This window comes from Eupeodes corollae, chromosome 2 (genome assembly GCF_945859685.1).
Source record: "Eupeodes corollae chromosome 2, idEupCoro1.1, whole genome shotgun sequence".
Lineage (NCBI taxonomy): Eukaryota > Metazoa > Arthropoda > Insecta > Diptera > Syrphidae > Eupeodes > Eupeodes corollae.
This window is the reverse complement of record NC_079148.1, coordinates 32,307,534-32,334,621: the sequence shown is the minus strand read 5'-3', so window position 1 is coordinate 32,334,621 and position 27,088 is coordinate 32,307,534. Positions and strand designations below refer to the sequence as shown.

At 30.5% G+C, this 27,088-nt stretch overlaps 1 protein-coding gene across 3 annotated transcripts in view; it reads right to left on the bottom strand.

The window, feature by feature from the left end:
* LOC129944220 (otoferlin-like) overlaps window positions 1–27,088 on the bottom strand; it is a 199,237-nt gene that overhangs the window by 86,609 nt on the left and 85,540 nt on the right. For all 3 annotated transcript variants that reach the window (XM_056053516.1, XM_056053515.1, XM_056053514.1), the window contains exons 2-3: window positions 25,027–25,221; window positions 4,692–4,750 (exon numbers count right to left, since the gene is read on the bottom strand). In XM_056053516.1, the coding sequence (XP_055909491.1) occupies window positions 4,692–4,750; window positions 25,027–25,105 (138 nt within the window). In that variant the 5' untranslated portion in view covers window positions 25,106–25,221. The remainder of the gene's footprint in view (window positions 1–4,691; window positions 4,751–25,026; window positions 25,222–27,088) is intronic.

The following is a 27,088-nucleotide window of genomic DNA, read 5'->3' as shown; positions in this document are numbered from 1 at the left end:
CTATAGTTCTTGACCAAAAGTCACGAATTAAACATAAGTATTCCTTATTCACATATTTAGAAAGCTACTCAAAAGTTTTTCATATTTAAATGGTAGCTACCCAACCCATGCAACATACACAAAAATAAAAATATGTTTTTTTTTCTACAGAACTCGTAATTTACATTTGATTGCATGAAGAATCCCATTAATTAAGTTTATTTTTGATAGCATGACACACAGAAAACAGACAAGACCCGACCTCCTTCCTACTTAAATATGCATCTACTTTGTTTTTGTGTTTATTTTTACTTTTCGCCTTAAACACATATCTACAATCTACACACATAATGTGTATTCGCTCTAAAAACCACCCTCTCATCTCCTTGACTTGATTTGTATGTAGGAAGGTAGACAAAAGGATCTCCCTCCTTTTTTTGTCTCCACGCAAAAGATTAACATTCCTCCCGCCAATTTGAGAAAGCATTTGCTTTTCAAAGTAACAACAAATTACATTTGCATCACATTAGGAGGCTGGAGTCAATTATGGACCTTTATGCTTACATATAAAAAGGTATGGAGGAACACATATATCCTTAATAAAATTGTCAATAAGAACACATGCGAAGGACATCCCTCTTGACATTCATCCGTTCCTTATGCTCTCGCAGGAACGTATACACACCTTCCTTCATTTAAATGGAACGACAACAGCATCGTATAATCTTGTTCTATGTATTTTCTTATATTTCTTCCATCATTGACCAAGAATTTCTACAGTTTTATATCCTTTTTCTATGGTAGGGATGTGTATGTGTATGTGTAGTTTATCTAAATACATTGTGAATTCCGGTAGAAAACTTATTTATAAAACAAAGCAAAAGCAAACACAGAGCAAAAGAAATTATCATAAAAACAACACGCGAACAAAAACATCACTAGGCCTTAAGCAAACACAAATAATCTCACCTAACATCTTAAGGACATTTCGTCCCTTGGAGCAAACAAAAATTATCCTGGAATTCCCTACACACGATGGCGATGAGGTTGAGGATGACGCTGGTGCTGCTGCTGTGGCTGGTAGTGGGACGAGAGATTATTTATTTTGTGTCCTCCCCATTGAAATAAGGAAAGCAAGCAAAAAAGGAAGGATCCGTGCAGCACGACTCATGAATCTCCACATAAAATAATACCACACCGCATATAACCTCTTCCCAATAGTTTTTGGGGACAGAGGATGCTGCTCGTAGGTTTATAGCCCGGTGTTGGTGTATATAGTTTAAGGTTAGTGTCACCTTGGCCGAAGTTCTTTTGGAAGGAAATGTCTCGAGCAATTTTTTTTTGGCTTGGTTTCGTTTTTGGAAAACATCTTCTTATGTAAGAAATGATGAAGGTTCGTTGCGTGAGAGAATCTTATGCTTCTATTTCTCCTCCTTTGACGGCGACAACGACGAACGTGGAGTTGGTTGGTTGGTCGTGGTGTGTGTGTGTGTACCAAAGTGTTCTTTAGGGCTTTAAGGATTTTGAAGAAATAATGACATAGCATCTGGAATAATGATGACAAGAGGATGGAAAAGTTTTCCTGCTAGCAAAATGATAAAATCAATAAACTATGAAGAAAACTAGAAAGGTACCTAAGCCATTGAGACCTAAACCAAGAGAGTGTTCCTTGATGAATGTAAACCGAAAAGAATACCAAAATAAAGGTTTTATTGTTGACACTTGAATTAATAGAAAATAAAAAGAATTTTCTTCTCTTATGAAAAAGAAAAAGATGGACATTTTCAACAATTGGTTAGAATAGTTTGAGAGTTTCAAAAGTACGAGTTTGCAACCAAATTGTGTTGAAAGTTATAACCGAAGTTGAATACCTGCAGCCTTTTAGATTTGCCACATTGACAATAAAAGCTGAAAAGTTGAATACTTGAAAACTAAACTTAACTCTAATAACTTTATTATTAAGCACAAATATTTAATTCAGGGCATAATTCAAAGTGTTGACACAATTGACTTTTGCCAATGAAGAATTTATTTATTGCCTGGAGGTTTTTGGAATACTTTTAGTAGAAGTGAGACATGTGTACAACATTTTGAAGAATATAAAGGAAACACTTTTTCAACAAAACGTTCCTTCTTTCGCTTTTGACAAACAAATGTGTCTTTTAAAAAGTTTTGTAACAGTTTATCAATATTTATAGGTTTTTAAATAAGAGATGACTCGAAAGAACTATAGAATACTTGGTTGCTTTCGAGGTCCCATTATTTAAGTGAAAGTTGTCATACAAAAAGATATCATGATAGAAAATGGATGCCAGATGTATAGTCAATATTTTATTGAGTTTTAAGCATGGTCACTTGTTGGTTGTAAGAGATATCGATTTCAAATAAATTATGTTATACAGATAATAAGGCAGAAAGATGTAGAAAGGGCTCTCAAGAAAATTGCGTGGTTGGTTTTTTTTACCATAGCAGTTTGAAAAAAAGGTAAACATTTTGGTTAATCCTAAATATCTTACGAACCAAAAACGCTAGAGACTTGAATTAAATTTTATGTAATATATTGTAACGTGATATCAAAGAAATATGTTTTATGAAAAAAAATCCATTAACCGTTTTTTTATAAATCAATTAAACTGAAAACAAAATTTGTCACCTCCAAAATCTTACGACTGATATATGATTTCATCTCTAAAACAATTTTGCGCAACGAAGAATAACGTTTTTGACATCTGATAAAATGTTGAGAAAAATCGAATTGACAGTTTTTTTACAAGATATTAAAATCCGAAAAGAAAATTAACAAAAGTTGTTAAAAATTGATTTTCGACTCAAATATCTCTTAAAAACTTTGAGATAATAGCTTCTTACTATTTTTTTCTTATAAGAAATATTGTTTTCAACATTAGGACAAATTTTGAGAAAAATGGAATTTACAAAAAATAAAAACCTAAAAAAAATGTATAAAAGTTGGTAAAAATTGACTCAAATATCTCTTCAAAAATTTTAAATATTGGCTTCATACTAATTTATCTTATAAGAAATATTGTTTTCAAGATTTGGTAACATTTTAAAAAAATTCGAATTGACAGTTTTTCTTACAAAAAATAAAACTCTAAAAAAAGCAATACTAAAACTTGGTAAAAATTTACTTTCGGCTCAAATAGCTTTTCAAAAATTAAAAATATTGGCTTCAAACTTATTTTATTTCACAGAAAATATTGTTTTTATTATTCATTAATTTTTATATAAAAATCCAAGAGTCCGTTTTTTCACAAAAAATAAAATGTACAAAAAATAGTACGCAAATTTGGTAAAAATTGATACGAGTACTATAGACAAACTTTTAGGCAAGACAAATCGATAGACGGGATGGGAAGTTATCAGTGTGGTTCGCATCCCAGCCTCTTTTTTTTTTATTTGATATGACTTGAAGTCAAATTCTTTAAGCCGACTAAATTTTTGTTAGAAAACATTTGTATTGGAAAAAGAAGAGGGCTGGTTATATGGTTTTTGCGGCAATTATAGGAATTTTTCTCACCTTAAAAACCATCCTTGAACTTCCACGAACATTTTAAAAAAAGAATTGGCCAAATTGGTTCAGGCGTTGTTGCGTTATGCAATAACCAACACATTTTGCGATTCATTTTTATATATAAGAGATATTCAGAACAAATATGTAAATATTGGTTTTTCCTAAGAAAATGAATAACAGAATCAAATAATTTTAAAGTCAATACCTTTCTTTATTCACGACATATCGAGGATGGAATACCGATTTTTAAAAATGATCATGAAAAATTGACAGTTGGACCGAAATGTACCCATAACAATATTTTTTTCTACAAGGTGAAATAAGTTTAAAGCTAATGTCTTAAATTTTTTAATAGATGTTTGAATCATCGGTTTTTAATAAGTTGTAGTAAATGTTCTTGATATATGGATGACGAAAACAGCCTTTTGAATGTGCGTGCACACGAACGCACAGACATCTCTGTAAAAATCTTTTATTTAGACTTTAGGGACCTTGAAACGTCGGGAAATGTCAAAATTTTCAATTCGACAAATCGGACCAATTGCAATAACTTGCAATGGGAAGTTAACATACTTTCTCAAATCAGCTGTTCGGTTAACACTGCTACACAGGAATGATTGATAGTTGTAAGTCACTAGACCCTGGATCGCTACTAGCTATTGCACCGCCTAATATTAAATATATTTACTTAAATATTCATTTTGCCTTGTCTACAGACGGATGGATATAGATGCATAGTTCATCATTTTATGCCTTAATCCTAGTCGGATAGTTTGATGAAATTCGTTCCAATGTTTTTAAACATAAACAACAAATTTATTAAATTTGTATAAAGGTTTTTGTAGTTGCAGCTATGTTTCCGAGTATAACGAGGGGATTTCGTGTTATTTTTCTAAATTAGGTATGTTAATTTGCATCATTATTAAATAAGCGAAAATATCCTTAATTGCCTAATGGTTTGGTTATAGTAATAAAACGGTAAAGTGGTTGGTGATTTTCTTCAGAAATATTTTACTAATTAAATATTTTTCGGTTTTTACAGGAAGAACATAGTTTTTGAAATTTCATAAATAACAACTTATTTTTAATGCATATTATGAATAATTATATTTTGGCATAGTTCTGATTTGATTTTTCTTTTGTTTATATTTTGTTGGTATTTGCATTTAATTTAATTTACCTGATTTACGTCAATACTTGGTGAATTCCCACTTAACTCAGAAGTAATATGGGCAACTCCTGCAATACAAATAAAAACAGAAATATTATTTAATAAAATACAATAACAATTTCCAGTTATGTATATGAACATTTTGTTAAATGATCAAAATAAATAAACTAATTTAATCAATTTTATTTGAGAGTTACGTAATTCATAGCATATATTTATTTTAATCAATTTATTAATTTAATAGATATTATTTATAATTTTTTTCGTTGATAAAAATATTAACGTCCATTAAATTTTTCTTGATGAATATAAATCAATTCAATCGCTGTTTAATTTATTAATAAACTGCATGTTCATTAAAAAGAAATTATTTCCCTTTTATTTACTTTTAGACTTTAAACTTACCTTATACATATTTATTTATTAATATGTTGCACCTACGTTATCCATACAAATCTATCCGGGCATAGAGTTGGATATGAATATTATTTATAGACTTTCGTGTTGTTTTCATTTTTAGTCGCAGATATAATTTAATTTTTTTGTTTACTGTAATCACTGAGCAATTCAGGATAACGAGTAGGAAAATGTAGGTTTAATGATGAAAAATAATTATAGTTCATTTTATAAATTATTAATAATATTGGTTTACCTTTACCCTATATGTGGTAGGGTTGTTTATATTTTACATTGATGCTTATCTTTTTGCTCAAACATATACAAGGCTGAATATAGATATTTTGATTTAACTTCAATTGATCGATAAATATACATAATTGACTTTGTTGTTTGTTATCTAAAGGGCGGGTGAAATACAAGTTGTTTTCTAATGAGAGGTTTGTAATCTGGCATTTATTTTAAAAATTAAATGTCATACAATTTGTGTACAAATTTTCATAATTTAAATGAATTTGTTGTGTTTTGTTTTAAAACGAATTCCATTCTAACAAAAAAAAAATCCGATAGAACCAGATTTTCCTAGTCCTATAAATGTATACCCTTAGTTCCACAGCAAACCCATTATTCGTACAGTGAAGTGTAAACTTTGATTTTACAAGTATCATTTTTTTTCCAGAAAGGACCTGATAAAAAATAATTTGTTCTAGTTTTAAGGCAATGAAATGAAATTGCACTTCACTTAAAGCCAACTGGGGTTAAAACAAAACACATTTAGCACCAAAAGTGTTCTCCTGTGGGCATTTACTGTACGTTGTGGAAAATGGAAAAGTTCAACTGATGTCTGTGATGTTTATGCCATCACCCAATTGTTCAAAAATTATATTATTTGTCTATGCGTCTATTATATCGAGTTTCATATCCCGACGGCAATATTAGTTTTAGCTTTTTTTCTTGGAAACGAAACATGTACATATATCTTAAGTTAGCATAAGTGCCCCTTTTTATACATTTAATTTAAAAATTCCCGGACATAGTCCTTCCATAGTTCTGCTAATTTTTGTGACTTTGTTAGAGGCGTTGATTCTGTTAAAAGTTTAACGTCACAATTTTCTTAGAATTTTTCTTAGAAAAAGAAAGACTGTTTTGTTTTAAGCTTATATTTTTTTTTGTTTTAATGAAGGAAGTGAGTAGTGTCCTCGTGCTCTTCCTAATTTTAGCACCCTTTGCATATGTGCCAAAAAGTCGTATTTTTTTGTGGCATCTCAAAAGGTTGTGACGGTTTATTATATAAGGTGCACATAGTCAAATGGGATCTTGTTTTGTCAAATGATTCCTGGCTGTGGTGCAGGTTGCAAGGCTTTTCTATCGTTCATTGGTTTCCTAGAGTATTTTGATACCAACGATCTGTTTTGATTTACATTATGGATTCCTTATGGTAGAGTCAATATTGGTTTGTACAGCGTGGTACCTTTCCTCACAAGTTCATCAGCTCTCTCATTCCTAGGCATATCACGTAAAGCTATTACCCAGCAGAGGCTTAAACCACGTGTACGAAATTGAATTCAGATGCATTCTTTTCTACCGTTTTCTCCTACCTACCTTCTGACTATCTGTACCCCAAGGTAGCCATAAAGGTCTTTTTATGTTCACCATTAACAATATGGAATTGATGACTCCAAGTTGTTAAAAACCATTATGGCGATGATGGATTTTGATTTAATTCAACTAAACCTCGATAGTGTCTTAGTCTGATGTAAAAAGTAGTCCTTAGATTAGATAAATGCCAGTTTTTATTTTTTTCAATAATCAACTGTTTCGTTTTGTTGAAGTTATTTATGACTTTTTGTCATTATGTGACGGAGAGCTGAATTTCCAGGCCATATAAAAGATTTCATACTTAAAGCCATCTCCGAAGCCGGCTTTGTAAAAAGTTGGTTAAAGAAATATTTCAATCCTGTGGTTAGTAGATCTTCCTTAATCACATTTGTCCGCCCCATTCTTGAATACGCGTCTCAAGTATGGTCCTCTGGACATACTTATTTCAGAAATTGAAAGTCGTTTCCTTCGATTTGCCTCCAAAAGCCTACCCTGGCCTGAAAGATTTTTAGAAAGATGTCTGTGCGTCCATAGCTCAGGAACCAGAAGAGATATCGACTTCAAATAAATTTTGTTATACAGATAATAATGCAGAAAGATGCAAAAAGGGCTCTCAAGAAAATTGCATAGGTGGTTTTTTTACCATAGCAGTTTGAAAAAAGGTGAAAATTTTGGTTAACATTAAATATTTTACGAACCAAAAACGCTAGAGACTTGAATTAAATTTATATTTATATAAATTTGAAAATTAGATATTTTTTGAAAAAAAAACCATCTAACGGTTTTTTTTATAAAACAAAAAAATTGAAAAAAAAAAATGTTCACCTCCAAAATTTTACGACTGAAATATGATTTCATCTTTAAAACAATTTTTTGCTACGAAGAATAATGCTTTTGACATCTGATAAAATTCTTAAAAAAAAGAGGCTGGGATGCGACCCACACTGATAACTTCCCATCCTGTCTGTCGATTTGTCTTTCTTAAAAGTTTGTCTATACGTATTTTTACCAAATTTGCGCACTGTTTTTTGTAGATTTTATTTTGTATGAAAAAACGGACTGTTGGATTTTTATATAAAAATTACTGAAAACAATATTTTCTGTGAAATAAAATAAGTTTAAAGCCAATATTTTTCATTTTTAAAAAGCTATTTGAGCCGAAAGTAAATTTTTACCAAGTTTTAGTATTGTTTTTTGTAGAGTTTTATTTTTTGTAAAGAAAACTGTCAATTCGAATTTTTCAAAAATTTTACCAAATGTTCAAAACAATATTTCTTATAAGATAAAATTAGTTTGAAGCCAATATTCAAAATTTTTGAAGAGATATTTGAGTCAAAAATCAATTTTTACCAACTTTTATACATTTCTTTTTAGGTTTTTATTTTTTGTATAAAACTGTCAATTCGATTTTTCTCAAAATTTTTGCTTATGTTGAAAACAATATATCTTATAAGAATAAATCAGTTAGAACAAATTATCTCAAAGTTTTTAAAAGATATTTGAGTCGAAAATCATTTTTTACGAACTTTTTTTTTTTTTTTTTTTTTTACGGTTTTTAATTTTTTGTACAAAAACTGTCAATTTGATTTTGTTCAAACTTTAACTGAATGTTGACAACAAGATTTTTTGAAAGATTAAAGTAAATCAAAGCCAATATATCAAAGTTTTGAAAAGATATTTGAGTCGAAAATCAATTTTTATCAACTTTTGTATCATATTTCAGTCGTAAAATTTTGGAGGTGACAATTTTTTTTTCAGTTTTATTGATTTATAAAAAAAACCGTTAAATGGATTTTTTTCAAAAAATATTTCTAATTGGTACCACGTTACAATTTATTATAAAAAATTTAATTTAAGTCTCTAGCGTTTTTGGTTCCTAAGATATTTACGGTTAACCAAAATTTTCACCTTTTTTCAAACTGCTATGGTAAAAAAACCAACCACGCAATTTTCTTGAGAGCCCTTTCTGCATCGTTCTGAATTATTATCTCAATATTAAATTTATTTGAAGTCGATATCTCTTCTGGTTCTTGAGCTATGGACAAAGAAAAAAACGTCGCGAAAGTACAGACGTACGGACGTACGGACGTACGGATGTACAAACGTACGTACACACGCACGCACAGACATCTTGCTAAAAATCTTTTATTTTGACTCTAGGGACCTTCAAACGTCGAGAAATGTCAAAACTTTCAATTTGACAAATCGAACCCATTACAATAACTTCCTATGGGAAGTTAAAAATTGACAGTTTTTTTCCAAAAAAATAAAATCCTAAAAAAAAATTAATAAAAGTTGGTGAAAATTGATTTTCGACTCAAATATCTTTTCAAAACTTTGAGATATTGGCTTTAAAATACTTTTATTTTTCAAAAAGTATTGTTGTATATTGGCTTCAAACTTATTTTATTTCACAAAAAATATTGTTTCGATATTCAGTAATTTTTATATAAAAATCCAACAGTCTATTTTTTCACAAAAAATAAAATCTACGCAAAATAGTACGCGAATTTGGTAAAAATTGATACGAGTATATATAGACAAACTTTTAAGCAAGACAAATCGACAGACGGGATGGGAAGTTATCAGTGTGGGTCGCTTCCCAGCCTCTGGTTTTAAGTAGTTTTTAAGTCAAAATAAAAAAGATATTGAAATCATTTTTTTTTTCAATTTTCTAATAAATACAATAGTTTAACTTAGAGTGTATGGATCTAGTAAGTTATTTGTAAGTTATGGTTAATTAGGCTAGTCTTGTGAATTTTTGTCTACTTTTAAGAAGGTTTTCAAGAATTACGGGAATTTTTTAGGTACTGCCTCTTTTGAGGAATTGACAAATCCTCCAAGAGTAATTCTTAACATGAAAAATTCTTTCTTTTAAATTAGAGGTTCAGATTAGGCAGATTAACTCTAGGTCTATTTAAGTTTACAATAAATTGAGAAATATTTTAAATTCGAAGATATTTTATATGTACAATAAAATCTCAAGTGGAGTAAAACTACTTTTTTAGTGCTTACTTACATGCTTTGACAGCCATCTTTACAGAGTACATTATTTACACTAGATGACATTGATTTAATGGCTAAGAAATCAGTACCGGAATCAATACAAATTTATTACCTAAACGGAAGTCAATAGACTGAGCCATTATTTATTCACAAAGCACAGACAATCATGTGGAATTTATATTTGCTGTCTGCAATTTATAAAGGACATCTCATAAGTAAATCGTTTCAAAAATAAACATACGTTGAAAAAAATGGATTTCTATCTTCAATCTTATTTTCTTTGTGACCTGAAGCGATAAGATCAGCATGTATGAAAATAGCGGAAACAAAGTGAATACATAAAATATTTCTTATGATATCTAAAGCTGAATAAATCAAATATAAATAGATATGCAAACCTTCCTTTTTCAAATTCAAAACTACTTTCATTTTATGAATGTTTACCTAAATTGCAATGTAATATAAATAAAATAATGTATGAGTCCTTATAAAAGGAAGAACAAAACATATGTACGAGTACATTAATACAATTTTGATATATTTCAATTTTCTTTATATTTCTATTGATTTTTGAAATTACTCTTGAAGCCATTCGGATGGAGGTATCTATAGAAATATACGTAACTGCATTAAATACATTATTCAGAAGTGGAAGTTATCCAGAGGAAGTCAATTATGATGCTTTCTGGTATAATATTATTTATAATTCATGGGAATGGTACCTAAGACCTAACAATTTCAAAATGATATGTTTTATTAAATTTGATTCAGAAATTGAAATATAAATATTTGTTTATTTTTAAATTTACTTTTTCTGTATAGAAAATAGTACAAAATAATATTAGTTACATTTCATGTGGAGTACCCACCGTAGAATCATAAGGATGAAAAATTAATTATGAATTGTTGAAGTAGAGTACAAAACTACCCAAACTCAAGGACCCATCAGTCAACTTTATACTTTAGCCATTTGTATTTACTTGTGGCAGTTAATGCAATTAATTTCGTTAAAAAAACATTTCAAAAAATACTCATAGACATAGAAGAGCCCTTATATTTTGTTGGTTTAGTGAAATTATTAATACGAAAATATAAATTGTCTTATTCAATGATTTTTCTTGCAATTTAAAGGAACTATGTGAAAAGTATTGTGTTCTAAAAAAAATTGAAATCGAGATTTTAATCAAACACGACAATTACTTTGAGCTGGTCCCTGTTTCACTAAACCCTTTTCACTCTGCAATTTTTCAAAAAGGAAATTATCGAATTGAAAAGTGAAAAATTTAAATATGTCTGATTTTGTATAGGCTTTTTAATCTATCGAAATCGTTAACATCCTTTAATGGAATTTGATAGTTTATAGCGTGATGGTTAGTGCGTTGGACTGTCATGCAAGGAGCCTTGGGTTCAATCTCGGGTTTTGGCACCTATCTTATTTCATGAGTAATTCTTGTCATGAAAAAGTGATTTCTCAGCCGTTCGGATTCGGCAAATAAACTTTAGGTCCCTTCCATCTCTGACAACATTACTCGCACACAGTAATGGTTTAGAGTTGTAAGTGACTAGGCCCTTGTTCTTCATGGACTATTGCGCCACCTAATTTATTATTTATTTATATAGCAAAAAAAAGGAACACATTTTTGGAGCTTTGTGAGTCTTACAACTTTTTAATTTTGAATGGAAGAAGAGCAGGAGATGTCGAAGGAGAGTACACGTTTGTGAGATCATCAAGGCAATCGGTTAAAGACTATAGTGTAGCTGCGGGTGCTTTTTTGAAACTTATCGATGACTTTAAAGTCGAAGCCAAAACATTTTTGGAACATATGCCACTTATACTTACTTTAAGTAATAATATAGCAGCTCAGGGCACCTATATCGAAATAAAAATTACCACTAAGGCTGAAATGGAGGGATAATTCTGAATCATGAACTAATTCATCCGAAGAAAGTTTCCCCGGTTCCATGTATGGAAAATCCACCAAAATCCACAATGAAAAATGGTTTGACGAGGAATGTGAAATCGCTAGAAATCGTTCGTTTTCGTTTCTCACTTTATTTCGAGCTCACAATAATTTAAGCCTTAAAAGATGGTACGTTGAAGCAAAAAAAAATAGAAAACGTTGTGCTCTAGATAAAAAGAAGATTATGGTAAAAGTCTGGTAAACTTATTATCCGAAGCTAGTTCTGCCACAGAATTTCGGAAGGCAATGAAGTTTATAAATGGAGCTAAGTCTAACAAACAATCTTAATGCTGCGGATTTAAAAAACCTACTTTGAATCATTGCTAAATAGGGAATGTATTTCATGCAAGTTTCAATACGCGATCCCAAATATTGAAGACGACGTTCTAGATTCTGCTTTTTCAGAAGAGGAACTTCTGTCAGCATTGGATAGTGCTAAAGAAAACAAGGCGGCCGGAACGAACAGAATCCCATCAGAATTTCTTAAGTATGCCTCTCCCAGTTTTATATTAGAGCTTTCAAGGATCTCCTTTTTAAAAAAGGAGACCTATTTATTGCAGGAAACTACGGTGGAATATCGTTTTTAAACGCGTCCATGAAATTATTCGCCAGTATGATATTCCGAAGACTGACCACCTGGGTACATGATAATTCAAAGCTTAGATAATTTCAAGGAGGATTTCGCTCTGACTACTCTACAACGAACCAAGTTTTTGTTCTTTTAAATATTGCTGAAACTTACCTTCATCGTGGAAAAAAACTATTTGCCTTCTTCGTGGACTTTAGAGCAGCCTTTGACATAATCGACAGAGAAGCTTTGTTTCTAAAACTTGCCAATTATGCTATCTCTTCCAAAATTATTTTAATTTTGAAGGCGTTGTATGTAAAAGTTCTATTTCTGTGTGGAACGGTGAAACCCTATCTGAAGACTTCAGGTCTTCAATGAGTCTAAAGCAAGGATGTTCGTTGAGTACCCTTCTATTCACACTTTTTATTGATGATATTGTCGAGTCCCTCGGAACAGACGTGAAATTTGCTGAGGAGATGATTCCAGTTTTACTGTATGCGGATGACATCGTCATATTATCGAAGTCTCCTGATCAACTCCAAGAAATGATCTCTAGATTGGAAGAATACTGTAATATTCTATATTTAAACCTAGCAGTCAATCTCAGCAAATCAAAAATTATGATTTTTGGAAAAGGTAGTTGAAGGAGGTGAAATACAAAGGAGAGGAAGTCAGTGTCGTGAAAGAAATCAAGAAATCGAGCAACCTGTGTATAAAAAGAAGTGAAAGCAAAACTAAAGGAGGCAAAGGCAGCCATATGCATATCGTGGAAAAAATGTATTGCAAAAAAAACTATTCACCACTCCGACAAATATAAATTATTTCAAGCCGTATCAAAGTCTATTATGATGTACTGCGCGCAAGTTTGGGGCCATAAAGAGTGTGAGGATGTCGAAAAACTACTCCGGTTCTTTTTAAATCGAATTTTTGATCTTCCTTCAACTACGCCAAACTACATGCTACATACTGAAACTCGATTTCCATCGAAGTTTATCGACACACTTAGGACTTTTTTTTGATTATGTTGTAAAAATACTTTAAATGGAGGCGTCAAGGCTAGTAACCAAAGTTTTAAGGCACATTATAATTGTTAAAAACTCCGTATTGCATCCTCCCGACAGCACTGACACAAATTTAAAATAAATAACAAATACAATATAAAATAAAACAAGCAAAAAATAAATTATTAAACTAGACGAGAAAGACATTTATATCACAGCTTAATTTTCAGGTTCTTGATGTTAAAGTAAAGACTTTAATAATACGGTGTTTTTAACAATTATAATGTGATTTAATACAAGTTTTGAGGCATTTAGTTTCAAATAAGCTGAATTTCGTACAGTCTTGGATAAGCTTGTCGGATTCTGTGAATGAAGCGTTTGATTTTGATTTGCATACTATAACACGTTTAAAACGACAGTTTTACTGTCTTTTATCGAAACTCGACACAAAATATTGGGAGAACTTCACTAACCAGGCCAAGAATTCACATTATAGGGAATACTACAGCAGACTCAACTTCGTCCTAGGTGAATCAAATTATTTTCACGACAAGAACTCCACTGATATGATATCTACGATTTTACGAGCCAGAGGGGAAATCGTGACTCTGAACTTTATTCCTCATAGGCCAGACTTACCTCTTGAATGTGATCTTTGGAACACCCACGAAAGAGTGCTCATTTTCTAGGATCTTGTCCAATTTACAAGAAATTCGACGCGACGTTTTTGCACTAATTGATTGGATGTTGATTAAGTAATAGAGATTTTAAATGGCATGTTGGGCTGGAACAAGCTTTATAAATTTATTCGAACTGCGATGACTTATAGAAATAGAATCAGAACGGAATGCTTTTGATTCTTGTAAATTCATCATAATGTTTTAAATGCACTTTTTATTACTATGCGAGCTATAAAAACAATTTATAAATTAAATTAAATATAATTTTTATTCGATTATCTGTCAATTTGACCGACAGTTTTAAAACCAGGACTTAAAAGACTTGTAAATATTATAATTGTAAAACTGAATTATTATATTAATAAAGCCTATTCGAATCTAAAAATCTTATCTATAGCAAAAAGAACGATCATTTTGACAAGTTGTTGAAAATAAAATGAAGAAGATAAAAAGAGGCTGGGATGCGACCCACACTAATAACTTCCCATCCCGTCTGTCGATTTGTCTTGCTTAAAAGTTTGTTTCTATGTACTCGTATCAATTTTTACCAAATTTGCGTACTATTTTTTTTAGATTTTATTTTTTTATGAAAAAACGGACTTTTGGATTTTTATATGAAAATTACTGAATATTGAAAACAATATTTTCTGTGAAATAAAATAAGTTTGAAGCCAATATTTTTAATTTTTGAAAAGCTATTTGAGCCGAAAGTAAATTTTTACCAAGTTTTAGTATTGTTTTTTTGTAGAGTTTTATTTTTTATAAAGAAAACTGTCAATTCGAATTTTTTAAAAATTTTACCAAATGTTTAAAACAATATTTTTTATAAGAATAAATTAGTTAGAACAAATTATCTCAAAGTTTTTAAAAGATATTTGAGTCGAAAATCAGTTTTTACCAACTTTTGTTAATTTTTTCTAGGTTTTTATTTTTTGTACAAAAACTGTCAATTCGATTTTTCTCAACACTTTTAAAAATGTTAAAAACAATATTTCTTATAAGATAAAATAAGCTTGAAGCCTAAATTTCAAGTTTTTGAAAAGATATTTGAATCGATATTCAATTTTTACGAACTTTGAGTAATGTTTTTTTTTAGATTTTTATTTTTTATAAAAAAACTGTCAATTAGATTTTTCTCAAAATTTTATCAGAAGTCAAAAACATTATTCTTCGTTGCACAAAATTGTTTTAGAGATGAAATCATATTTCAGTCGTAAAATTTTGGAGGCGACAAATTTTTTTTTTCAGTTTTATTGATTTATAAAAAAAACTGTTATATTGATTTTTTTCAAAAAATATACCTAATTGGTATCACATTACAATATATTATATAAAATTTCAGGTCTCTAACATTTTTGGTTCATAAGATATTTAGGGTTAACCAAAATTTTCATCTTTTTTTCAAACTGCTATGCTAAAAAAACCACCCACGCAATTTTCTTGAGAGCCCTTTCTGCATCTTTCTGCCTCATTATCTGTATAACAAAATTTATTTTAAGTTGATATCTCTTCTGGTTCTTGAGCTATTGAGGACATCTTTCTAAAAATCTTTTATTTCGACTCTAGGGACCTTGAAACGTCGAGAAATGTCCAAATTTTCAATTTGACAAATCGGATCCATTACATAACTTTGACCATAGAATAGTGAAACCATAAATTAATATCGATATCGGAAATGCGAACACTTCATTTGGTTGAGAATGGAGCCATAGATGCATAGGCACTGAAAAGCAAATCAACCGTCTGCAGAGAAGTTCGTCGAGTGTCTGTATTACATTGATGAATTTCTCTCTAATACCATTTTTTAGGAACAATTTTTTTCAGGCAGCCTCGAAAATTTATCTCCAAGGAGGATAACCCTACATAGATCGATATTTTCATGGTACCTTGATAGATATTAATATTCGTTCTTTGCAAAATACGAATTATTGCAATAAACGTCTGAAAAATTGAAAAGTGACACATTTTTTCGCTTTTAAAATTTTGTGAATCACTTTGCACTTTTACTTTTCAGGATATTGTTTGTTTGCAAAGTGAAAAGTGTTTGGTGAAATAGGCCCTATTCAGAACACGAAAAAAGTCTGTGAGACTACAGGATACTATTTAAAAGACATCGAAATGACACTGTATATTTTGCACTGAAAGTGTGTTATGCTAAATGCCTTTTTTGTAGCGGTCTCAAATTTGATTGTATTATGATTTTCCTTGCATTCGGATAATCCATCACAAAAATGAGATCGATTTCATTTTAGAGATCTGTCTCATTTGAGATAAAGGTTTTATCTCAATCAAATGAGGTAGAGCTCGTTAAATGTTGAGACTTTAAATTTATAGGCTCAGGAATCACAATGACTGACTTTTTATGATGATATTAAATTAAACAGTTATCCAACTATCGTTCTGCTTTTCTTTCTATAAAGTATAGTTTAAGTTTTTTTTTTTTAATTTCTTTAAATTGGATTCTCTATACTATCCAAAAAATTTAAACAGCCTCTCTAGTTTTTAGAGTTTTATAGTTTGAAACCACAAAGTATGAACGTCTTATATATATTTTGTAAGTTGCTTATTTTATTTATTTATTCAAATATTTACCAAATGTTTATGTTTTTTAATTGCATTCTTAATTTTTCCAGTTTAATTATTCAAAATATTAGCAGTCAATTGTGTAACTAAGTAATTATATAAAAAGAATCACAATAAATTCATGAACATTTCTTCTGCATGGTTTTAAGACACAAGCATTAGACTTAGATAAAGTTTAACCATGTTATGAAAAACCAACACTCATAACTGCCTTTTTTTTCTTAGCCCCCTAATTTCCATAAACATCAATTTCTACCGTCAACCCACTTTCAAGTCTATGTCAATATTTTCTTACCTGGCTTCTAAAAATAGAATTTTTTACTTGATGCTTTATATTTTCACTTTTTTTATTTTATAAGGAGTATTTTTTTCTCTATGACATCGTTTATACGTTACAAAAGTCCAAGGACATTCATCATTTTGAGTGAGACATTATTCTGACAATCACCGGTGTCAACAAGACACAAGAATAAGTAAAAAGCATACTTTTTTCTGTGTATACTTAGATGCGTCGACACATTTTAAAGTTCGAAAACGATATCCATATCTATATAACAAAAAACAACAAAATCAAGAACCTGGAGCTCTTTAGACACTCCATGTTTAAGTGACACTCACATCCGGTTGAGCAAACGCTACTTAAATTAAACCCGCATGGATACTCATGTCTCAAACTCAAGTCATGTGAATGTTTTCTGTTTTTTTTCTAACATATGTACATAGCTTTTTGTTTTGTTTGTTGTTGTTTTTTTAAACTCATGCCTTAGATAAACTTAAACGTTTATCCACTTAAAGCGAGAAAAAAGTCCTTTCAATTGGTATGTACTTACACTGTTTTAGTATTTGTTCCTCCATGTGCTTTTTACATGAAGCTATTTCTGTGTTTACGGATATTCTTCCTTTAACATTGACTGTACAACTGAACGCAACTAATGACGACGATCTTTGAAAAACATTCCAAGGCTGCTTTAAATGAAGTTTCCAAAGCAATTCGTGCATCGAAAGCGAAATTGTATCCGTTACGTTTCCGGTAGATTTATTATTTTGATTGTTTAAACTGGGTCAAAGTAAGGCAAGGATACGTTATCCAGACCCGCACCTGGGTAATGCGTTTGATATAAAATGGAAATAACATCATCGTTCAAACGTCAACAAACGAACGTGTTAAATTACATTCAGGAAAAGGATAACTAGCATGCAAGCTGTTTTGATGATGAAAGAAGACATTACACGTAGGAATTTCCCATGAATGTAATAAAGAAAGACGAACAATTTTTGGATATGTGATGTAGTAACCTTTCATAAATCAATTTTTACCATTTTTAATGAGAGAATAATAACTTCACCCACTCTTTATAGATAAAAGCACCTTTTGATCCGATAATTCCTACCATCTATCATATCGATATATAGAAAAGTAGACGCGACCTTCATGTGCTTTTTTTTTCTTTTTAAGTTTTTAATACCTTCACCAAGCCTCGCACACTTTATATAATGTGAAAGTTAATTAACTGGTGAACTTTTAATTAAATTCTCGTCTTGGTTTCGATTAAAGTTTTTGACATAATGATGCAATAGTCTCTGGATAAGGATTGCTGTTAAAAAAGTGAAAAAAAAAATGTTTTCTTGTTAACGAAAACAAGTAACATAATCATATTTCATAATTTGTAGTCTCTTGCCTTTCCAGACAGCTGACAGTTTAGTTTCTTTTTTCTGCCAACTTAAAAGATTTTTTCCCATCTTCTACTTAAAACCCCACTTGTGTAACGACACTCATAGAGTTAATAGAGATTCTTATTTAAGGATGCACTCGTGTGTATCTGCTATTCCAGAGTAAAAAGTACATATCTATAGGTATAGCTGTAAGTAAATTTTAGATAAGTACGTATGTTGACTTTTTTTAGGTAATAATTCCTTGAAATTCCTGGATCTTGTCTGAAAGATGAATAGGATTTATGTATGTTGTTATACGAGTAAACTGAACACATTACAAAAAAGCTTTCAACATCAAAAAAGGATTAACGTACAAATGTTATTTTTATTCACATAAAGGATTAATCTAGCTCTACAGATAGATGCTTAAGTAGGCCTGAGGCACACTCACGTTTTTGTTTTTATAATGCGCCCATTAGCACCCATTAGAATTCTGTCTAAAAGGTACTATATTAAACATAAAAACTTTATGCATAGAGACAAAAAATTAGTTTATTAGATTCTTTTGTTCTGAAATTAGTTCTCATATTTAAAAAACGGCATTCATAAAGGAATGCATATTATTTTAGGTTCCACATGTTCGCTTAATTTTTTGTCGCCGAGATTTTCAACAACGAACGTATGCATATTTATTCTATTCCTTGAAATAATATTTAAATTTACAGCCACAAATTGTCGTTTACGTTCTTAAAATTTTCATTACCGTGTCGGTTTTATAAATTGTCCAATGTTTTTTATTTCTGGAATTGACATTGAAAAAAATCTTGTTTATGGGCTAGCGGTCAATTTAATTGAAATTAAAAATCGTTTTAAAAATGTTTCCCTCGTTGCAATTTAAGTTTATAAATAAATAAATTGTCCAGTAAAAACACAAATGTCACTACGGAATAATTCGAATATTGATTGTTACAAAATTGATGGGATAATAAGTGACGAAACAACACAAAAAAATCCGATATGAGCGTAAATGTTAACTAGGGCGTATACGTACTTGCTTTTAAATTTATAACAAATTTCAGACGATTATTATTGTGCATACCTAATTAACTTTGCCTGATTTAGTTTCCAATCCAAAACTCATCTAGATTCTGACGGATTTACTTTTTGTGTGCTCTAATTCGGATTTTTAAATTGTTATATTTATATTTCATTTTAATTTTTTTAAATAAATCCAATTTGATGATTTAGAATGCCAGTAATGCGGATTGTGCTTTTTAATGTCGTTGTGTCTGTACCTCGACTTATTTAGGACTTTCTGTTTCATTGCATTTTCTCTGGAGATATAAACTATAATTAATTTCAACTTCAAAAATAATTGTAGTTGGGGAATATAGTTTTTACCTTTAGTTATGAGAATATCTTTGAAATATAGAGCTAAGGTTTGTTTTTCTTTTAAAAGTTACAGAACTAAAAAATTGTCATTGAAATTGATAAATTGCAATCATCAAAATCTTAGCTTCGAAATTTTTCTTGGGACGATGTCTTTTATTATTTTTAAGATATATATAAGAAGCCATCAGATTAGGTTAGGTTTAAAAGTTTACGGATTCAGAATCCACACATTTAGGCCAAAAGAAAAGACCCATTGTGATACCATATAAATCTAGAGAATTACTTCTTACTAGTCGAACCATTTTGAGCTTTTTATAAGGCGAAGAAAATATTTGATATCCTTTTTAGCTAGAAGGGATTATCAAAAGAGTAGTCTCTCAAATGAAGTTTGCGTCTTAGTGAAAGAGCAGTGCAAGTGCAGAGAAGGTGAGAGATTGTTTCCTGTTCTTCCTCGTCTATACAGCTTCTGCAGAAGTTATTTGAGGCTACACCAAGTCGTATAGAGTGTCGCCTATAAAACAGTGTCCCGTAAGGACACCTATTAGGGTGCTCATATGAAGTCTGTATTGAGATAACAAGTCTTTAGAGCGCTTAAGGTTCAGTGAAGGCCATATGAGTTTTGTGGCTGCGAATGTTGGTAAATTGTGCCTCCTTGAGTTTGCTTTCGCAAAAGCTGTTTCTTCTAACAGAAGTTACATGTAGTAGCTATCGGTTTACCTATCTTCTCCCTTTCAGGTGAAATAGGCAAGGTGGTTTCATTTTTAGCGAGTTCATCGACTCTACAATTTCCCGTCATGAGACACCGTCAAGACTTTTAATAGCAGCCTGACTGTCAGAGAAGATGCGAATATCAGAAGTTGATATCACGTTTTCTTTTAGCCAGGAGAAAACCTCTTTGATCGCTAAAATTTCTGCTTGGAAGACGCTACAATGATTAGGGAGGCGGAATGAGATGCTTAGATTAAGCTTTTCTGGCATTTGTCTTGGATCCATCTGTATAAAAATGAATGCTTTTGTTATCAAGGAGTTTTTTGTCCTCCCATTCATCTCTGGATGGAATGGATACCTGGAAGTTTTTTTCCAAATAGGAGTTTAGAAATAGTATAGTCTATATACTTTGGTATAAAACCAAAGAGGTTCAAAATGTTGTTGGTCCATTGAGATGAGGCGTAGAGTCTTAACGCTGTACTCGATGCCACTTGTTTACTGAAGATGTCGGGGGTGTCAGATGGAGGAGAGTGTCTAACGCAGTGCGTTGGACTCTGCTGAGTTTGTCGTAGTATGTGACTTTCTCCAGTGCAGTCCACCATACTGCAACCCCGTACATAAGCAAGGTTGAAAACCCCATTTGCTTCCTATGGCTTTCTTGGAAAGAAAAAAAGCTGCTGTAGCTTTTTTAACTCTTTACTGAATATTAGATTTACACTTAATTTGTTGTCCAAAATCAGACGAAGATATTTGGCTTCATTGGTAAAAATTAGTAGTACATCTTTTATTGAAGGAAGTACAATTAATGGGACCTTGTATTTCCGTGTTAAAAGGACGAGGTTTTAATTTTTGTGGATTAAAACTACTTCCGCAGTGATCATCCCATCTAGTGAGCATATTGAGTGCATTTTGGAGGAGGTCTCTCAGTGTATTAGGAAGTTCTCCTGTGACGGCAATACATTATCGGCATACGCAACCACTCTATAGACTTCCCTCTCAAGGGATAAAAGTAGTTCGTTAACCACTATGTTCCACAGGAGAGGGGACAGAACACCACCTTGCGGAGTGCCTCTACAGACAGACCTTTTCGTACAAAAATCCCCCATCTTAGAGTTGATGATCCTGCATTAGATTAATCAACTCACAGATTGAGTATTCGACGTTTAGGGTCATCATAGGAGAAGTGATAGCTGATTTGTCAACATTGTTGAAAGCGCCCTCAATATCCAGGAAGGCCACCATAGTATATTCCTTTTGCTGTAGGGAGTATACGATAGTTCTTACCAGAGTGTGCAAGGCTGTTTCTACCGATTTCCCTTTGCTGAGACATTGATAGTCTCTTTTCAATGCTATTACGTGCATAAATATCAATCAATCAAAAAGAAGCCATTTGTCAAATTAAAAATGGTGATATTTCTCGAAGTTTCAATGACTCTTGAATCTAAATCATTGTTTTTTAGACGGATGGTGGGTACATCTCTTTGTTCGTTCATTTTTTCGTCCTCGATATCTCAAGAACAAAAAAAAGGTATCAACTTTTTTACTTCTGACATGCGTTCTTAAAAAAATTCGAACTTAAGGTTTTAATCAAACATTACGATGGTAAAGAAGTTAAAAAAAGTGGTTCCGGCGATTCCGTCCGTCAGTCTGTCGTCACCCCTATAGCCCAAAGCACCATCGATTTGATTGTGTTTAAGAAGGTTCGTTTAAGCATTTTTTAAGTTTTCTTATTATACAAAATAACTGTTGTCCCCATAAAATTTTATCGGTAAGAATCCAACATTCAAATTTACTTAAAACGAACACATAGCCTTGTATGAAATTTCTTATAAAATTTTGTTTTTTAAGTTCTTTCAAAAAATATATATATATTTTTGTATCGCTTCAATCGTGGGTACCCCCCACAGATCTGTTATTTGTTTTAAAACTTTCTCAGGAAATCATGAACAATTTTTGATGACCAAAAATGTAGTTTTTCCTTGGATTGAAAAAAAAAAACATTTTTTTTTGAATACAAAAAATGCTCTCACGATTTTCATAAAAATGTACGGTTGCTCATATGTATATAAATTTATCAGCTTCAGTTTTAAAATATTTTTAGAATACAGTTATTTAGAGCTTATTAATTATATGTTTTCTATTTCAATTTTGTAAAAAAATGATGACACATTTTCTAGATGTCGAAAAATAAAAATCCAAAAAATCTATGTAATAGAGACAACAGACAGATGGACGTAATCTGGGGACAGCCTAATTTTTTCTTCTTCTCTACCATCTTATTATTATGTTCGATTAAATCTCGAGTTAGATTATTTTTACGAAATTTTGTAAGTAACATTAAGTTATATTTTTTTAGAAAAATTTAACTGACAACATTTTTCAAAAAACACAAATACGATGTAACAACAATGATGTAAGACCCTTAAAGATGAAATTCTTAGGTTATCGAGGACATACAGGCATAAATCGTGAAATTGATGATAGAAAATGTCATAGAAAGAATATTTTGCCGCCACAGCTGTCATATTTTTAATGAAATATTTCAGCTTTATAATTGACTAAAAATCAGTTTCTCTTAAAAATCCTTGTATTTTAAAACTTATTGTTTTGCAAAGTGAAGGTCAGATATCTAAATAGCATTCTGAATTTTAAAAATTATCGGAATACAATTTTTTACCACAGCTAATTTACAATAAAATACCTCATTTTTTTAATTTCGAAAATCGTAGTGCTAACTTGACAGATGAAGTTGATTACTGAAATATTGCTTTCCAAATATCTACTCAATTATTTTTTGGATTAACGTCCGCAGTTGACACATGTGATTTTATAAATCCCCATATAAAAAACACATTTAATAAAGTCACATACTGCAAAAACTACGTGGTCAGTTAATAATAATTTTTCTCATTTTGTGAAATCAATCGGTCGTCAAATATTTCTTTCAGGAAATTAATTGGCGCCATTGTACTCGAACCACATGAACAACCATGAACAATTTAGCAATAATGTCTCGGGTATTGTTTGCTATTGCTTTTTATGATCTGACCATAAGCAATTATAAATAAATTACTCCACCAGGGTCTGGATAAAATTAATAAAAGGATTTCAACAATGAAATAAGTATGAATGTGAAAATGTGGTTATTATGTTAATTGAAATTCTCATTTGACCAAAATTGTTGGAAATTTATACTCTTATTAACGATAAACCAAACTAAGTGCTAGTTATGATGGAATATATGTTTGTTCATTAATTTTAATCAAGGAGTCCATTATTTTAGCAGTTATTTGGAGAAAATATTAAAAAGTGAATTTCGTTTGATTAGCTCCATTTCAATAAAATTTACCGAAAATCAGTTTTTTTATGCTTGAATTGATTTTGTTTTTCGAATTTGTATACAAAATATTTCCTACCGAATAAGTCTTGAAATCATACTAGTTAAAACTTAAAAAAAGATGTACTGATTTTATTAGGTGAAAACTATAAAGGGCTTAAGATATTTCTATAAAACTAAGGTGTTTGAAAAATGTTCTGAATTTTGAATCAATTTTGACAGTATTCACTATTGGCACAAACAAAAGACCACAAAAGGCCATAGCATCATCCCACACAATCCAATATAAATTATTTTTCTTATTTCCATTTTTGATATATAGCTATTATAGCTTTTCATAAAGGTTAGGTATTCGATAATAGCCTTTCCTAGAGGCATAAAAATTCCATTGGAAAATTGCAAGAAAATCAAATACCTTCTCGTATCAATACTTGCATACTTTTACATATAGAATAAACATGTAGGTATAAAACTAAAATGATTTCAAATATTTTTTCGATACATTTTATCTCTAATAAAAGTTAAACTTTTTCGGTATGTTTATTTTTTTTTACCTTAATATCGTAGAGAAGAGAAAATAAATCCCCTTGGGTGATGGAACCACAAAATGGCATTCTTTTCATCAGCTTGTATATAGATTACATATATGTTTGAAATGTATTTTTGTAAAGGTACCTTATACAGCCTTTAACTGTTATAAAGGGTATTTTTCAATATTGAACACCGACACAACATAATAAGAAATAAAATTGATATTGATATCGAAAATCATTATAAAAAGGATGAATGAATCCGAATAAAGTTTTTTACTTTTGTGTTTTTTCACTCGAAAAAAGGAGAAAAATATGAATTGTACCGTGGTATCGATTTGGATTTATTTAAAAAATTGGTATTTTTTTGGTAGTTTTACGAAATTGTTGAAGATACATAAAGCTTGCAGCGTTTGGTCTTTTGCTTTTTTTTTACAAAGAGATTTTCCAACAGAGAGAACTTTCAGATCTCTTCATATATTATTATGTTCGTTCATTTTGCAATAGTTTTAAATAGACAGAAAATTGTTTTTGTCCACCAAATCGGAAGAATTGAGAATTGGAGATGAATTGTGGTAACAAATAGAAATAGAAGTTACTGATGTGCATAACTCTTATCGCATCCTATACGTAGGCTATTGAAACAACTGGCAGCCAATTCTGGTTCTGTAAACAAGTGATATGAAATTCTTTTCATTTCACAATAAATTTAATTTTCGTGTCGTGAAAACATTTAAGCAAACACCAAAAACTTTCATGTGAAATTTTTTTTTCATTTTTTGATTTAAGCTTAAGTTTTTTATGTTTGATTTAAGCTTAAGTTTTTAGAAGCAAATTTAGAAACAATGGATTAGATTTTGATGTAATCCATCGATTTTCAAAAATGTAAATTAAGTTCGATTTTAATTAAAAACGAAATAAAACGCTTACCTCGAAACTCAACTCTTCCGATAAGATTTGATTTTGTTTTTGGCAGATGGAACTGCACAATTTTCACTGTCAGCGACATCTTTGAGTTTTTCTGTTAAATATTGTGGTCGAAAATAGTCAAATCATTTTAGACTTGAGATGTATTGTAGTCATCTTTTGATAAAATCTTCGATGATATTAGAACTTCAGTTGTTCCTGAAAAACAAACAAAAAATACATTTAAATTTTTAATCGGAAAAAATATAAAACTTTTATCGGTAGAAATCATAATTTTGTATGTCAGAAGAAGATGAATGATTTCGTAGCTCTATAAAATTTTACTTCCTTTATAAATATTTAAAAGGAAAAACAATGCGAAGGGTTTCAACATTGAATCCTGATATTATACAAATAAACAAACTGCATCAAAAATTCATTACAATTTTTCAGGATGTTAATAAATCAACTATTGATCATTATTTCTTGAAATTGTCAGGTGCCTGGAAATAAACGTTTTATTGCACTTGAACAAGGTCAAATAGAGTCAAATTGGTGCCGTGAAATAAAACCAAGTGAAATAGGACGAATTTTCAAAACTTGTCTCTATTGCACTCTACAAAAGTGAAACAAAGCAAATTTTCATAACTTGACCATATTGCACTCCGACAAAGTGAAATAAGGCCAAACTATTTTGAGAAATAAGAACAACTAACATCTATCTTCAGGTATTTAAGGGGAAGCGCATGTTGCCCCCTGCAACCTATCGCACTTACCCCAAATCATAAAGTGTGCCCAAGCAGGGGCTCTATATGATTTGGGGTAGGTGCGAGGTTGAGGGCATGCAAAGTTTCTTTGCATTAATGACAAACCAGACCATTAAAAGTGAAATAAAACCAATGTGGTTTTATTTTGCTTTGTTTATGTGTCATAAGACCAATTATTGAAACTTGGCTTTACCACACTTTACAAAAGTGAAATAAGACCAATTCTTGAAATTTGGCCTCCTAACTCTAAGATTTAAATTAACATAATTTTAAGTCCATTACAGTTTTTATACTTTTTTTTATAATAAACTGGCACTCAAGGGGTTATTAATACCCTTAACATGTTTAACGTTTAATCATAGTGCGGGCTTAAGGAAAAAATAGGGAAGGTTTTAAGAGGAGGTACTGATGCGCATTGGTCTTAAAGTTTGAATATCAAAATGATATTCAGCCGTAATACTCGAAGTACGAGTATTACGGCTGAACTGTTGGGGGGGGGGGATGCAACTTGCTTAGACGTCCGTACGGACGTCCATAGCTCAAGAACCAGAAGAGATATCGACTTCAAATAAATTTTGTTATACAGATAATAAGGCAGAAAGATGCAGAAAGGGCTCTCAAGAAAATTGCGTGGGTGGTTTTCTTACCATAGCAGTTTGAAAAAAAGGTGAACATTTTGGTTAACCTTAAATATCTTACGAACCAAAAACGCTAGAGACTTGATTTATTAAATTTTATATAATATATTGTAACGTGATACCAAACACGTATATTTTTTGAAAAAAAATCAATATAACGGTTTTTTTATAAATCAATAAAACTGAAAAAAAAAATTTGTCACCTCCAAAATTTTACGACTGAAATATGATTTCATCTCTAAAACAATTTTGTGCAACGAAGAATAATGTTTTTGACATCTGATAAAATTTTGAGAAAAATCGAATTGACAGTTTTTTTTACAAAAAATAAAAACCTAAAAAAAAATGTATAAAAGTTGGTAAAAATTGATTTTCGACTCAAATATCTTTTCAAAACTTTGAGATATTGGCTTTAATTTACTTTTATCTTTCAAAACATCTTGTTGTCAACATTCAGTCAAAGTTTGAAAAAAATCTATTTGACAGTTTTTGTACAAAAAATTAAAAACCGAAAAAAAAATTAACAAAAGTTCGTAAAAAATGATTTTCGACTCAAATATCTTTTAAGAACTTTGAGATAATAGGTTATAACTAACTTTCCTTATAAGATATATTGTTTTCAATATTAGGACAAATTTTGAGAAAAATCGAATTTACAGTTTTTTTACAAAAAATAAAAAC